Here is a 16,704-nt window from a genome sequence, read left to right on the forward strand (position 1 = left end):
AAGACAGCTTATCTTGTACAGTACACACAATGATTCTGTTCAGCTAGCAACCTCAAAAAGTCACTTTCTGTATTGGTAGCTAGGAGATATAAAGCAGTGAACTCTACGTCATTAACAATAACTTAAGTATGTTATCTTTTGCTCCACAGTTTTCCATGGTTTATTAATAGTATAACACATTAATTCTTCTTACAAGAGTGACCTTTAAAGCTCCATTCATCCTCACAGCTGTTATCCAATTACATTATCACTCATTACAGGTACAGTGTTTCAAAATCTGCATTTTGTTAAAAGGAGTAAAGTAAATTGTAGGGATCTCAAATCCATGGAAAATACCATGGGTGGAGGAGGAGGAGAACAAGAGACCGTCTGCCACTCAGAGGCAGGTCAGATTCTTAACTCTATGCTTAGAGCTGCTGTTCACTCTCCTCAGGACAAAGGTTTTAAAGAGAAAAAAAATGAAAACTCAGCCCACTGTACACAGAGAGCAGCAGGGCCAAACAGATTAAAGATGCAAATACATTACTAACCTAGCAAGTTAAATAGTGTAGTTCTAATAAGAATAATACATAATAAGTCATGAATTAACAATAGGATATTTATGAAACATTTATGGAGTTCTATAGAATGTCATGCCAGATAAAGTAATTTCCCTTTTCACCCTGGCCATAGAAGTATGTTCTCTATTTGGTGCATGTAATCATAACTCCCATCAGTATGCACACTGAGTGAAGACTGTGGGACCCACATATAGGGATTTTAAAGTTGGGGCAGAAGTATGGGTCTTAGTGGTGTATGTGCAACTGGAATATGCTGCACAGTGCACTTGGGTGGAGTACATGTTCATTTATAGGGAGACAGAATGGATGTCTCAAATAGTTTCAGTGCATTGCAATGGAAAAATCACAGGAACAGCCAAACTGGAGCAGACCTATGGTCCGTTCAGTCCAGTATCCTGTCTCCAAAAGTGGCCAGTACTAGCTGCTTCAGAGGAAGGTGCAAGAAACCCCACAATAAGCAACTGTAGGATAATCTGCCCCCTCCCCCGACCCCCTGGAAGCTCTCAACCTAATCCCAAAAAGTTTAGTGATTAATTTACACCATCCTGCAATCACAATTCAAGTTACAGTAGAACCTCAGAGTTACGAATAGAGGTTGTTCGTAACTCTGACATGTTCATACTCTGGACAAAACATTATGGTCGGTTCTTTCAAAAGCTTACAATTGAACATTGACTTATTACAGCTTTGAAATGTTACTATGCAGAAGAAAAATGCTGCTTTCCCTTTATTTTTTAGTCGTTTACATTTAATACAGTACTGTACTATATTTGCTTTTTTTTTTTGGTCTCTGCTGCTGCTTGATTGTGTACCAAATGAGGCGTGTAGTTGACTGGTCAGTTCGTAACTCTGGTGTTTGTAACTCTGAGGTGCTACTGTATTTTCAATCACTTTGTACAATAGATTGGAAAAGATTATCATTACAATGGGGTGTGTCTGCATGTTACTTATACATATACATTACACATAAGGACATGGCACGCACGTTGGGGCACACATCCCTCCCCCCCTTTTAATATAAAGCACTTGTGAAATATAAAGTGTCAGTAACAGCAGAACCATTTATTGTTTAAATGGTCGCAAGAGAGGCAGTTTTGGAGGGAGGGAGGAATAATAATATATTACAGAACAATACTAAAAGCAGCTAGCCTGACTATTTTCAAGATACAATGTAAAGTATGTTTTGAAATGTACCTGGTGACTTTTTAGTTAGCCATTAATATTACTCCTGGTAGATTAAGCTAAATGCACAAAGCTTTTCAGTGGACTATGCATCAAACCTGTAATTTTCTAAGGAACTGTATGCACATGTAGACATGTAACTCCTAGGGATTTGTTTAAAAGCTTATTCATCAGTTGTTTATACTTTTAAATGGTGAATGTCTGAAATCACTGTAATACAGTAGTAGCCACAAAACAATCATTTATGAATTGTTATCATACAGAAGTATCTGAAATAACACAAGTTTTTCCCATGCGGAATGTGAAGAGTTAATGCACTACTGAGATCACTGAGCACTTTTCCACATGAATGCAATATTAGGCCCCACCTTCTATTTATCATATGCCATTGTGTGGCATTGGTTGGCAAATGCTGATTTTTTTTTAATGCTGATCTCTGAGCTACATCAACAAAACCAAAAGAAAACAAACGTACCTATTGTGTTAACTCTGGCCGAAGGACTGGCTAATGTTGCTGGCACTGAGGATTTGAGTGAACCGGCCCCACTGTTTATTCTCAGAGCTGGCATATGAGGAGAAGTGGGCGATGTTGGAGATTTTCCCTCAGACGTCTTGGGTTTAGCTGAGAGGTTCAGCGGCTGGGCCACTTCATCCTACAACGAGCACAAGATAAAGCATGTCATAAAGATGCTGCTGCCGCTGCCATAGTTGTACCCAAACACATATGGTCACGTTCCATTCATGTGAAGTTGCAAAGGAGTGATCCTAAAAACACATCATGCAACATTTCCTATGACGCCATCGTGTTAGGTCAGCTGGGAATCAAAATGACCCATGAACTGGAGAATTAGAGAACATTCTTTATTTACACAATGTACATAAGAATTTTCTCCAAATTTGCATCTACATGATACATAGTTATACAATCCAAACAGGAGTACAGTTACAATAATATTTTGTGTAACTTTTAAAAACTTGAGATAGGTGGAAGAAATAAAAATTAATCACAACTTCCGTCTAAAATTCAACCTCAACCCAAACTTACTTGTAGTTCTAAAACTTGGGTAAACTTGTGTGAGTAAATGTGTTGATTTTGTATTTCTATTTTTATTTTCCTCTGAACTCCCTGGTTTTCACAAGTATCATAAGCAATCTCTTTTATGGGTATTTTTACCCAGCCAGAACCAGAAAGTCAGTTTTTGTGCTAGTTCCAAATTCCAAATCTCCATCAGAGATTTGCATTGCATAATTTAGAATAAGCATCTAAACTTTTGGATTTTTATAGGAAACTTTAGAGGTTCGCTAATAATTACCATGGTTGTGTACATTGACAACATGGGCCAAGTTCATAAAGAGAGTTCAACTACGAGTGAGATCAACAGGAATTATATTTGCTTTGTTCAGGACTGAATCTTGCTATATAGCTCTATATATATATATATATATATATATATATATATATATATATATAGAGAGAGAGAGAGAGAGAGAGAGAGAGAGAGAGAGAGAGAGAGAGAGAGAGAGAGAGAGAGAGAGAGAGAGAGAGAGAGCAATAAACAATTCTGAATAATATATTAAAAATCAAAAGTCACTTTTTTGGTTTGACTCTAACGAAAAGCAAAAGAAGGATCAGAGAAGCCCCTTTCTGTCCCTATAGAGGAGATACAATAGCAAACACTTTTTAAAAAATTACTTTTTAATATCCAGAAATGGTATCTATGTTTTCGGACCATTCTGCCACATACTTATCTGCAACTTGTGTGCCTGCTATTATCCTATCATGCCAAAGCAGGATATGTTAAAGATGTCCTTGCAGAGCTAAACTTTACTCTGCAACTTGTGAATTAAGAAGCCCATCCTTTAACTAATGGAAGTAATATTTTTGCATGGGTTCTATTACAGATATAATAGGGTTGATTCTGGTCTCCCTTTGTAAGTTTTACTTTTAAGAAAGTCCATTTGCTCCTATGAAATTATTTCCGACTGACACCAGTGAGAAATCAGAATCAGGCCCATAATGTAGGACTGGTAAATGTGGAGCAAACTCCACTGGAATTTTTCCCTGTTACTGTTGGAGTATCTGAAACTACTGTAATACTAATTCTGGTCCAAAGAATGCAGTATGCTGCAGAAAGCAAGGAATTGTCCAGTGGTCTATATTGCATATGGAAACATGTTATATAAATATGAATGTCTTCACCATCATACAACCTACTTATAATTCTGCAAAGCACTGTTATGCCACCTTTCAATTATCTCAAACAGGCAAGCTTCTGAGTTGTCTTTATTATATTTGAATGTATTTGATTACTTTATACTTCATAGTTAAAAATGAATTAAAGCAGAATAAACAAAATGATCAGGGAAATAAAGGACAAAAATGTCATCTTTAAAGCGATAGTAAAGTTCTCCTAGATATTTCCTGTGAAGAATAATACAGAAAAAAATCAGTGGGCACAATGTTCAAAAGTGCCCAAGCGATTTAGGAGCCTAAATCCCATTTTCAACAGTGACTTAGTTCACTTAGAAGCACTCATTGTTTCCCCATAACACTTAGCTCCTTAGAGGCTTCTGGAAATTTACCCAGTTTAACTGAAATTATTTGATATGTGTAAATTTACAATGTTTAGAATCCATTCCACTTAAGACTAAGAAATACAAATCCAGTCCTGGTGCTTGCTTGACTGTTGATGCACATTCACATCTGAAAAAAACACAGCCACTGTGTTGCTAAATGGGATGGGGTTTGTCCTGTTGTTCCACTATTTTCAATAGAAAACAACAGCACATCCGTGGTAGATCAGCAGTGAAGCGGTTAAATTAAAAAGTGCAGTTTAAAAAAAAACAAACCAAACCCAAACCCCAACAAACCCAACCACCTGTGTTGATGAAATGTGCCAGACTAATATCCCTGGAGACCAAAGTCCTCTATTTAGCACAGAATAGATCACCAGAAGCAAAAGTTCCCCACCAACTTTTATCAGCTCCCTTCCAGAGAGGTCAGTTTCCATGTACATTCAATTCTTGACCTCTATTATAAGTGCCAAAAAAAGGGTTGATTAGTTCCAGATATGGTGATGAGCTCTGCGAACAAATGTCTGTCCACTGAAAACCTGACTGAGACCACCACCTCATTTCATATAGGCCATCGAACAGTCATCAGATGCGAATGGCTTTCACTGACCATAAAGACTTAGACTAGATTCAAATTTTCATTTTAGAGGTGAGGGCTCCATGCCCTCTCCCTTTAGAACGAATCTTTGGGCTATCCAGTCCCACTGAGCTTCACTTCCTTTCCTTCTCTCTCTCTTTTCCCTGCCTCCCTCACTCCCATCCTCCCCTCCCCCCCTTTTTATTCTGGTGTGAAGTGCAAGGCTTTCCGTTAGCTCACTAAGCAGTTTTATTTTTTATGTCTCATTTAATGCAAGTTGGAAATGGAGGTGGCGGTCTTTCTGTCTGAGTTACCCTGCCATAGAGATGTCTGTGCTGTAACTATTCGTGGTGCTAAGAATGCTCTTCTTCATTCAAGTCAGCACAGCTTTCTCTGGAGCCAAGAAGTGTAAGGCCTTGTGGAAATAATAGAAGTCGACAGTTCCAGAGCTGATAAATGTCATTCCAAATTGCCCCTTCATTCACTTTCATTGTGTGTTCAGGCTAATGGTAAATTAATTGGAGGTCACACAAGTTTGGTTCTTATACAGGAGAATGAGTGGACTATTTTGAGCTATTACACGTATTTACAACATGATGTTACTTTACCGCTCAGAGTTCATAATATTTTACCTCTCTTATTTCAAAAGGCCCTATCAAACCCAAATTTGGACTGAAATGCCATTTAAAATCTGGTCTGAGAGTTTAAAAATTCTGAGTCAGATCCTTAGGATCTGGTATAAAAAAAAGTTTGAGGATTTGGTTATAATGTACAATTGTTTTGAACATGAAGATCAACAATAGAACCTTCATTCAATATGTGATGGAACACTTTCTCCCTTCCTTACTTGCACATATATGTTTAAATTCTCTGGACCAGAGATTCTACTCTCAACTTTCCCAATTCAAATTGGGAAGAGCTGCATTTACTTCATTATTGATTTACACCTGTGTAACTTAGAGAAGAATTTGGCATTTTGCCTTCTTACCATTATTTTTACCAATACAGTTGCAGCTAGTATGTTGCCAGCTTAAAAGTCTAGCAGGCCTGATTTTCATTTATACTGAGAGCCCTTTATACCACTCTGGCAGTGTAAAAGGCCCTTGTGTAAATAAAAATCAGACCCAACATGATCAGTCCAGTAGACAGTGCCTTTAAGGGGTGGGGGGAAGGGGACAGAGATTTTTTTAGGTGGATCACAGAGTCTAACATTACTTTCCATACTTACTTTTATTAGAGGAAACCCAACATTGATTGGTCCCTGCCTCACTCCCCCTTTCCCCCAACACACACACACGCAGAATTATTGTAAGATACCAGTAAAAAGAACAGGACAATTTTTTTTTCCTGAAGAGTTAATAATGTCAATCATTTATTTATATAATCAGCCCAAACTATTAATGCTTAAAGCAGAAGACATTAAGACCTAAAAGTCTTGTAATAATATAAACACAGATGTGATGAAAGTGAAATATGATCTCGATTAAAGGTTATGAAATGTTTCCTTTGAAAAGTGGCATATTTGGCTAACAAAACAAAACAAAAAATTAAGAAATAAACGTGGGGAGCAAAGCAGAAGCAAAAACATACCACTAAGGCTGCTAAAAGGAAGTATATGCAGCAGAACCAATGCACTGTAATGGAGATTTCAGTCCCTTATGCCATGGTAATATCAGCACAGCATTCTTTCCAACAGCCTTAGTGGTTTGCTTTCCTTTGTTGAAAGATCATCATAAACTATACTAGAGATGGACCCAATACCTCATTAACTTTGGGACTATGGGGAGGTCAGATCCAAGATCTGATAAGCTTTTACAGCTGGTTCCTAGTCCTATAATGGACAAAAACAAAACTCCAGATCTGAATCCTCCTGAACGATTTTTTTTGGCGGGGGGGGGAGGAGGAAAGGAGGAGGAAGGGGTAGAGGAGATGTGGGGAGATCAGAAAATTCAAGATCTGAATTTTGTATCTTGGAATCACCTGGATTCGGAGTGCTTTAAGCTTTCTCACTAAAGCATCATGTATCATGTAAAACAAAGCCTTCTAACTGAGGATTTAAGTGTCTTATAAACATAAATATAAACAAGCCAAAACACTCCTGATGGGTTAGGTATGTACCACACCCATTTTATAGATGTTTGTATTGTTCTTTGTAAATGTAAAGTGCTAAATAAATTCTAAGTGTTATTAATACAGATAGGAAAAATGAGGCAGACAGAGGCTAAGTGATTTGCCCAAGGTCATGTTGTAAATCAGTTTACTGGAGTAAACCCTAGAATCCTGACTCCCACGTCACTAATATTGTCCCACCAAATAACTGACTGAAATTATGTTTTCTTTAAGGTCTCTATGGGACAGATCCTGAGATCTCTACTCAGTCCTTACTCAGACAAAAACCCCATGAAGCCAATGGGATTTTTATTTGAGTAGGAATTTTAGCAGGGACTGCAGTACCCTCTTCTGAGTCCCTCTTTCTCAGTTAATAAAAAACCATGCCACTTCATATGGTGGGAACTGAATGAAAGAGTGCTGACTCGGATGAGTGCACCAGTCTCGGGGGCAGAGTGGGGGAGGGGAGATCAGATAGATCCATTTAGATTTTAATAATCTAGTTTCTTTTCACATATATTATATATTAGTTTACTATTAAAATACAGTTATTTAAACACCGTGTTGTAGTATAAGCCCAAGCACTTCATCCCTCAACAGTACAAACTGAAGGTCCAGGTTGCAGAGTTTATTACAAAATCATGAACTACACTGTGCACCATCTGACTGGCAATACAAATGTGCTTAAATGACCTGGCATAAGTACAGCCTAGTGTGTTCTACTAAAGAGGCTTTTCATGACCTCTGGGAACACATTCACCACATATTGCTGCCTATCTAAATGACCTTGACGGTACAAATTACAGCCAAACGAGTTAGAAACAAGGAGCCAGAAAGGGGGTTTCTCAAAGAATGCATCCCCCATCTCTCCGGAAACAAAGCCATGGCCCCACTTCCCCCACCCTCTCTCTCTTTCATGGAGATCTTCATTTCAACAAAAATGCAAAATATGGAGCATTTACTGGTGCGTCTGGGCAGAAGACAATGTTGCTATTGTTGCACGTTGAACAATACACCCAGTCACTGGCCTAGCAATCCAGTCATGCGCTTATCCAGAAATGTTTAACCAGTAAATATATATCAAAAACAGGGGTGCATTTGCACACACACAAATAAAATCCTTCAACATTATTGTCCTCTGAAGAGTACAGCTGTCCCCACACAGAACGATACCGGCAGTTCTTTTTCTTTTGCCATAGTCACTCATGAAATTATCAGTGGTGATAATAAGACGACGAGAGGTAAAGGCAGTTGTTAAACATGTTGTATAAATGAATCACACTGCTGATATTATCCTCACTGATTAAATAATTGTATTAAATTAAGCAAGGATGTTCAAACGACAGGATGGCTGAATTAGATAATGTTCATCTGCAGCTGCACCTCCTCCTGCCACATTTCTAAGTTTTGATTAAGAATAATGCATCCCTTCCTCTAGAAGTGGAAATTTATGTATCTACACAGAGACACAAGACAGGGAGGAAGACAGAGAGACCGACCTCTGGGTCATAATATGACGATAAAAGCAGAGCAGATTTTTAAAAATCTTAGATGTGGAGAATTATTCTTTGGATGCACTAAAATTACTAAAACTTATTGTAAATCTGAGTAATATTTGCAGAACAGAAAGTCTGAAGACTGGGCATTGACCAGAGTTGATCAGGATGCAGAGGGAAAGGCACTGAAAAGCAGATCTAAGGGAAATATTGGAATAAGGCTGTCTACATCTCTGGTGCTGCATAGTGCAGACTTGTGTTAGTTAATGTATGGCAGCTACAGGTAAATCTCAGCCTGGATTCTCATTTTCACCTCAAACAGTTTCTGGTTGTGGCTTTAGCTGACCCTTAAATCTAGTGTAAAAGCCTGTTTTGTTTATTGTATTGTATTCTCAACTGCCTAGGGCGTAGCTCCTAGAGCTAGACACTGGTGGTTTCAGTCACTGAGGGTATTCCCCAAATGCTCTTCTTACTTATGCTTCATCTTACCTGTGTTGTTATTCCCATGACTACTGCTTTTAGGACAGCAGTTCCATGATCAGCAGTCATCCAAGATGGTGAGGTACACATAGGGGAGTATGCTCTTTTCCTGACATGCTCATGCAGTTTCCATTTCTGTTGATGGGGGACCTTCAGTAAGGAGGGCACAAGCTTACGCAAGATTTTGTCCTAGCATCAGGAGTAGCCTTGGTGGGAACTCAGTCACAAAGCCCTGTGGAGGTTCTATATACAGAACTAGCTGAAATCACATAACAAAGCCTGAGTGAACGGGACACTGGAATGACACATTCTACTGAATTCTATGTTGACTGGTAAGTTTTGGCTCCTGTTTTCCAAGACTAGCTTTGGGATTTTGGGGGCTCCCAGGGAGGTTTATTCTTTGGGCACTCATCCCCTCATCTAATGTTTTCCCTTTCAGTGCTAATCCTCTCTCTTGGGCACAACAGACTTTCACATGCGGTGTCTGGGGAAAAGTACTATTGGCTGCACCTTTCCCAGGCTGGGTCAGGACAGAACACGCTGATGCTCTGTTCCCTGCCTAAGATAAGGCAGAACAAGCACAGTGCGGATCAGCGCGCTCAGACACCCACCGAGGAATGCACTGTCTCGCATGAAGCGACAAACTGTGCTCTGTAGCTGTGTAGGGAGGAGGTGAGGGCACAAGAAGACTCACCCATCTTCCTGCATTGCCCAGGGAGCATGACATCACAAAGCGTGCACGGAGGAGAGGGAGCCAAGACCATCTCCATGCATTGGGGAAAGCGCTGGCTGCATGGCAGGGTTAGCATGGGGCGCCCTTTCATGGGTGGAGCAATGAGCGTGTCTCCCCTGTATGCCAGGGAGGCTCCGGTTGAATTCTGCCAACCCAAGGCATACTCCTCTTGGAGCTTCCCTGGGGCAGTGCTGCTCTCCACCACCCTCAATGTCTGACTGCCTAAATGGCATAACTGAGGCCTAATTTTATGGCCATTCCTACAGTTGGGGTTTGGAGAGCTGTGGGTTTATTGGGTGTCCAAAAGCCAGTCCTGCTCTTTATATGCAGACTTTTCCCTTCTTTGACCCAGATCGTGGTCTTTTTGAACTCCCTGAGCGTTTGGTCAGGGATTTAATTGGGAGCTAAATCAGGCCCTTTGTCCTCTCTTCCACTCTGCGATGGGATGATGATTTTAAGCCTGCAGATTCCTGGCCAATTTATTAACCAGCTCTTGGAATTCTTTGTTTGACTACCTGGAAACCCTCAGCTTTTCTCTTGTCTATTCCATATGCTGTTTTGCTGTGACAAAGAGCGGCTCTGTTGTTTTCCCTTTGTATCTGATATCCTGATGTCCACATGTTTTATATATAATTCCTAAACCGACAGGGAGAATGAGTGGGGCTTGTCTATTGGCTTGTAGGCAAACCCTGCTCTCTACCATCCATAAACATGGAGGGACCAGACTGTAGTATCATCAGTGTGCTTGGGTGTCGAGGGGAGTGTAGGATTCCTCAAAGCTGTGCTCCATGGAGGCCCTTTGAACCACAGCACACAGGTACAGGGGAAGGGCAGGCTGGGGGAGAAGTTAGGGTGAGTCCACAACTACTCAGGTCCACCAATCAGTCCCTTCAAGGAATGAGGGACGGACCCATGACAATGAGGGTTATTCCAGACCTAACACAGCCTGAAGGTAGTGGTGGTGGAGGACTTAGATGAATTCTTCTCCTGTTCATGCCCAAGAAGATCCCCAAAACACGATCTGGTTTTGACCCCATTAATCACATTATATAAATTGGTCAAGACTCTCAAAGGGATTTGGAAATGGTCTCTAAAAATCTTATCAGCAATGCGAGTCCTGTGCTAGGATCTGCCCTGTGGAAGTTCCCAAGGCTGGAGGCTACCTGTTGTGCTAACACCACACACATGAGCATAGAAGTTAGTAATGTGTAAGCTGGTATGTGTGAAATAAAAACTTCTTGTTAATGCTTAAAAACAAAATCGAAGGTTTTATAAGGTTCTGAAATGCTCAGAGACACATCCCTGAAACACACTTCAGCTTCTGTCTGGGTCTGGAAGTACCCTCAGAACACCAAAATGGCTGCTCTTGTGACATCTCCAGGTGAGTTGCAAGCACAAGTACCAGGAAGTGTGCAAAGAAGCCTGTTCTTGTGAGAGTTTTAGGTCATTTTTGCTCACTCAAGAGTTTTACACAGGATAATCTTCAGATAAACATCTGGATTTGTGGATGCTTATTCTAACCAACCCAAACTACAAACCTTGAATTTAATAACCATCCTCAAGATAAATATTGTATTTTTATTGTCAATACACTGCTGTTTAGGCAACTGTTTTCCTGTTTTGATTGAAATAGCAGGAGCGATGGCTGCTAGCAGCCACACTTCTGAGAATATTGTAGGTAAGTGTTCAGTACAGCAGTGGGCAGAATTACAAGCACAATGTCCTTTTACATTTGCTTGTGCCTGACTATGAACATGTAAGTCCCGATCCTTCAACACTTCATAAGTGAAAATTTAATTTGATAAATTAAAATGAGCCCAATCCTGCAGTCTCACTACTTGGGAAAATCTTCCACACATTTCAATGAAAGTTTTTCCCTAAGTAAGTTCTGTGGGTTTGGCCCATATTGAGAAACAGCTAATATGGGGTACAGATGCAACATGAGCCAAGGAAGTGAGATTTAGTTCCTGGTGGGGGCTCATCTAAACTTTGTGCCACAATTGGGTCCTCTCGATAACTTTTAATTCCTAATAATTAAAGCATTGTTCAACTGTATTTCCCATTCCAACACTGCTCCTACTTTGTGTAATGCCATTAATGAAGTTCCTCTCTCAACAGGCTCAGGTTAGCTGCTAAACAAGAAAAGAGTGTCTTAGGCACAGATCAGGATCAACAGGAGAAGCCAAGAACCAATTTTTCAGGCTTTTAACAATATAAAATATTTCACACAAGATAAAAATCATGAGAGAAGATCACAAAATTAGAGGGGGGAATTCTCCTAAAAGGAATATTTCTTCCAAACAGCCCCGCTGAAATATGTGGCAGAGAGGACAAGAAAAATATTTTTCAACAAATTTCTTCACAAGTATTTGTGAATTTAAAGTTCACAACACCTCAACATCATTATCCTCATTTTATAATGGGAGTGACCAACGTACAGTATGGTTAAGTGACTTGCCTAATCTCATACAGCAAGTAAGTAGCAGAGTTGGGAATGAGAACACAGGGCCTGCTGGACTGGATTGGACCAGCTGTTCATTTAGTTCAGTATCCTGTCCCCAAAAGTGACCAGTACCAGCTGCTTCAGAGGAAGGTGCAAAAAACAGTAAGTAGTTATGTGAAAACCTGTCTCTAGGGAATATACCTCCCATTAACTAGAGATTGGTTTATGCCCTGAAACATGAGTGTTTATATCTCTTCCAAAACACTTAGGTTTTTTTTTTATCTTTACCATAACAATTACGGACACAGAACCCGGGAGTCCTGACTTTCAGTGTCCTATTCTTACTAACATATATTCTCTATCTGTATAAAGCATGTTTATAAAAAGGAGGTAGACTTTATACTGGATTTGGTTTCCTGCTTAAATTGAACTCAGTGGCTACTACCTCCCTCTGGCTAATAATGTTCAGGAACTGCTAGGCAAAAATCAATAGCGATGAACTAAAAAAGAAGAAACCTCTAAAGGAAGGGAAGGACCTGGAATGAAACAAAACAAGAACCCACAAAACCAAACTGCATTACAAACTGGTACATTTTAAATGAACAACAAGAAAACAGAAGCCACACTGATCAAAGTCTACCACCTCCTCTCCTCACTGTAGATGACATGTACGCTGGGAGCACACCACCACCTCAACCCCACACCTACAAAAAGAATTAATTTCAAAAAGACGACAGACCAAAGCACACATATCAAAACAAATTAGCAACAAACCCTTCATCCTGCTGTGGTCATACAAGAGAGAGAGACAAAAGTGCTGCATGGAACCCAGAATTCAGAAAATCAGTTGTTGAAAACTTTAGAAGAAACAAGTCAAAAAGAGCTTTAAAGTAAAAAATTTAAACAGTCTGTACAACCCACAGTGGACTAAAAAATTCCTTTTAAAAAAACCACCTGTATTCCCTCTGACTTTGTATATCTCTATATATGCTAGATAGATTTTACATCAACATACAGGCAGCTACGTATACAGTACACCAAGTATGCTGTGCATAGATACAGATAGGGTGTTTTTATTTATAGATATACACAACTGTATGAAAGACTGTCTAAATATGTTTTCCTATTGTAGGAATGAACTGGTTGACAATTTAATTGTCAAACTCTTAAATTGTTTTTAAAAGATAAATTGTGAACACAAAACTCAGATATTTAAAATATGCTCACCTGTGTTACTATCACCCTCTATGATCACTAAAATTGAAGTGATTTAATTTCTCACCATTTATACTGCTTATTTAGTTTTTGCATTTCATTCCATTTGGATACTGAACTAGATCTAATCAGTTTCACGCCACTTTCTGTATCACATGTGTTTCCACAATTTTTTGGGGCATGGAAGAGATCTGCAATACGTCAGGGGAATGTTTCAAACCAACTCAAATTCTATTTTCAATTACATTTAACAAAATGAAATCACTTTGATTTCTGTTTTTATGCCCTCACCCCTTTTCCTACATTTTGGGCATAACTAATTTGCAATATCCCTATAACAGGGAGCAGGTTTCTCTATCTTCCTACTCTGTTATCAGGTGTTGGAACCATACAGGAGACATAAATTTCTGGTGACTCACTGAGGCATAGGCTGCTTCTTAGAACCTACTCTATTAAAGAAAACAGCCCTCTGGCAGAGGGACCTAGGGCTTCAGAAAGACAAATTTGAGGAACGAGAAAGAAAGGTATTGTGGTAAAGGCACTGGCTGGGGACTCAGAAGATCTGGGTTCATTTCCGGATTTATCCACAGACTTCTCATGTGATCCTGGATCAGTCACTTAGGGCCTGATTCTTCATTATCTTGCACATTGTGAAGTCATTTACATCAGTGCATGGTGAGTATAAAATGTTACCAAATCCAAAAGGTAGGACTTTTTATTTCTGTAAATGACTACACAAGATGCAGAGCAAAGGAAAAATCAGGCCTTTAATCTCCCTGTGCCTTAGTTCTCGAGTTGTAAAATGGGGATAATACTACTTTCTTGCTTTTAACCTAAGGATTTGATTCTCACTTACACTAAGGTGACTTTACAACACTCTGCAAGTGTAAAGAGGTCTAAAGTGGTATAAATCATATATACACCTATTTAGTTGAGTGGGGATTCCACCAGTTTACAGAGTTTTAAGTTTAAAGTATATGCTAATTAATAAACAAACACATTAATATCAAACAAGCCTAACAATACAGACCTTTTAAAAAACTGAAATAAATTGTAGTTCCATTTTTATTCAGAACTGCCAGTGACAGGATACAAACAGAACAGACAATATTGTGTTGTGTCAAATTTATCCCTCACTGTGTGAGATGCAACAGATTACACTCACATCTCACTCTTGATTTTCCACCAGTGAAAATTAAATCACCAACTGCTGGATTCTTTAACAACACGTATGGTCCGACACTTGAGATGCTGAGCACTTGCAGTTCACATTGATGCTGATGCTCAGAACCTCTCAGGATCAGGCCCTTTGAAACTGAAACGAACAACTATATATCAGAATATGTGTTACATTGTAGGAACTCACTACAATTCACTCCAGGAGTTGAGTGAATTATAGAGATGAATTTGAAATCAAATCATGAGAACTACAAGATCTTCCTAGGTCAAATTATGGAGATTTTTGTATTCCATCTCTCTATTAATTACATCAAATATGCATGCAGCCATACACAAAATACATCCCATACTATTCCTTGAGCTGAAACCATCAGTTAAAAATGGGTTTTTGAAAGGCTGAAAGAAGGCAACTGCTTTAAAAAAATATATACTTCAAACAGCCCCAACACCACACTGTTAAGCTGGCCTATTCTTTTCAGGCCTACAACAAATGTCTATTTAAGAACACATCGAAACACATTCCCATCACTCATCCAGAACACATTCACCTCCCAGAAGCTAATAATGTAAGATATGGAAAGAAGGATAAGAGAGACCTTTAGTCCACCTACTGGCTTGACCAAAGGCAATGAATCCAGCCCTAGCTCATTTGAAGTAAGTTCAATTGTGTCAAAGGTTACCCACAAGCTATTTCTTGATGGTTTATAGCTGATGTCTACCGATGTCTAATGATTCTTTGTCTTCACAAGCAGTATCCAGGAGGGAAAGATGATGCCTTTAAAAAAGTTCCAGGGGGTTGACTTACTATTTATGTACAGGGCCTTATATGGGCTACTTTTATATAACACCCTGAAGAAAAAACATATTTTCCCCCACTCACTATATTTAAGATGCAATGTTTTGTGACTTACTCTGGGCACAAATGCTTGAGTGTTGACTCAAAAGATGTATGCCACCAATTAATTATGATCAAAATAAGAGACTTGGATATATTGTAAGCATCAGGTGATTTAATCATTTCAATTATAATGACTTGGGTTTATACAGCAGCTGTGTTCCTGTATAAGCCCACAACAGTTTACAGATGGATTTCACAAACTACGTACTGTGACTACAATAGGAATCATTTCACCCAACGCTGGCATGCAGTCATCTGAAGATGAATCACAACATAGTTTAACGAGAGCACAGGATGAGGAAGTGATGCATACTGCACTCGATTGAAAGTAAAGGGCTAATTTTAATAAAACACCTGCTCTTCTAAGCGCAATTTTGAAATTATCAATGTGTTTGAGACCCATTTATATTTTTAAAATGAACCCAGAACTCTAGACATCTATTTGGCATTTTGCCTCTATCGTCCCCTAAATGTTTGTGCTTATTTCTCACACAGGACTCATCTTGTATAGAACATTTCATCCTCATCGCCCAGCTGGGGCCACCGCCTACTCCCCCCAGTATCCTCTTGGATCCAGAACCGTGGAGAGGAGACGCCGCACACTCTACAGGCACTAGGATGCAGATGGTATCTCCCATTCCCCTCCCCATGTGGGCTTGGGAGAAAGCTGCAACAAGGGAGCCTGCCAGAGACTCAAGTCAGCAGGGGCAGAAGCCAAAGCAGAGACTATCGGTCCTTTGGAGAGCTTGCTACAGTTTTGACCGGACTTTCTCTACCCTGTGCTGAATTGGCTGTTTGCGCCAAGCATCCCCCTTCTCTGACAGTCTCTTCACTTCAGCATCACTCTTCTCACTGTCTTCTCCACATCTCTGTCCCCCTCAATCCCTTCCCTTCAATGTCCCCTCTCCCTTCCCTTTAGCTTATCCCCTCCTAACTAAACTCATCATAAATACGTACATACATACAATATTCTAGAACGAACGTGATGTTTGCTATCATCACATCATTCACTCTGCTTGTGTTTTTCCACTCCTCCCTCCACCCTGTCAGTCTTATCTGTTTAGATTGCAAGCTCTTCAGGGCAGGGACTGTCTTTTTGTTCTGTGTTTGTACAGCACCTAGCACAAATGGCGTCCCGGTCTGTAACTGGGGCTCCTAGGGGCTATGGTAATACAAATAAATAACAACACAACAACAACAATAATGTATGTGGGGCTGCTGAGTTTAAAACTGTAAATCCAGGCTTCAGCACAGTAGT

General features: G+C 39.6%; 1 protein-coding gene across 6 annotated transcripts in view; it reads right to left on the reverse strand.

The window, feature by feature from the left end:
- SOX5 (SRY-box transcription factor 5) overlaps positions 1–16,704 on the reverse strand; it is a 547,399-nt gene that overhangs the window by 36,793 nt on the left and 493,902 nt on the right. For all 6 annotated transcript variants that reach the window (XM_073318355.1, XM_073318369.1, XM_073318362.1 and 3 more), the window contains exon 10: positions 2,218–2,395. In XM_073318355.1, the coding sequence (XP_073174456.1) occupies positions 2,218–2,395 (178 nt within the window). The remainder of the gene's footprint in view (positions 1–2,217; positions 2,396–16,704) is intronic.

The sequence above is a fragment of the Lepidochelys kempii genome, chromosome 1 (assembly GCF_965140265.1).
Source record: "Lepidochelys kempii isolate rLepKem1 chromosome 1, rLepKem1.hap2, whole genome shotgun sequence".
NCBI classification, from domain to species: domain Eukaryota; kingdom Metazoa; phylum Chordata; order Testudines; family Cheloniidae; genus Lepidochelys; species Lepidochelys kempii.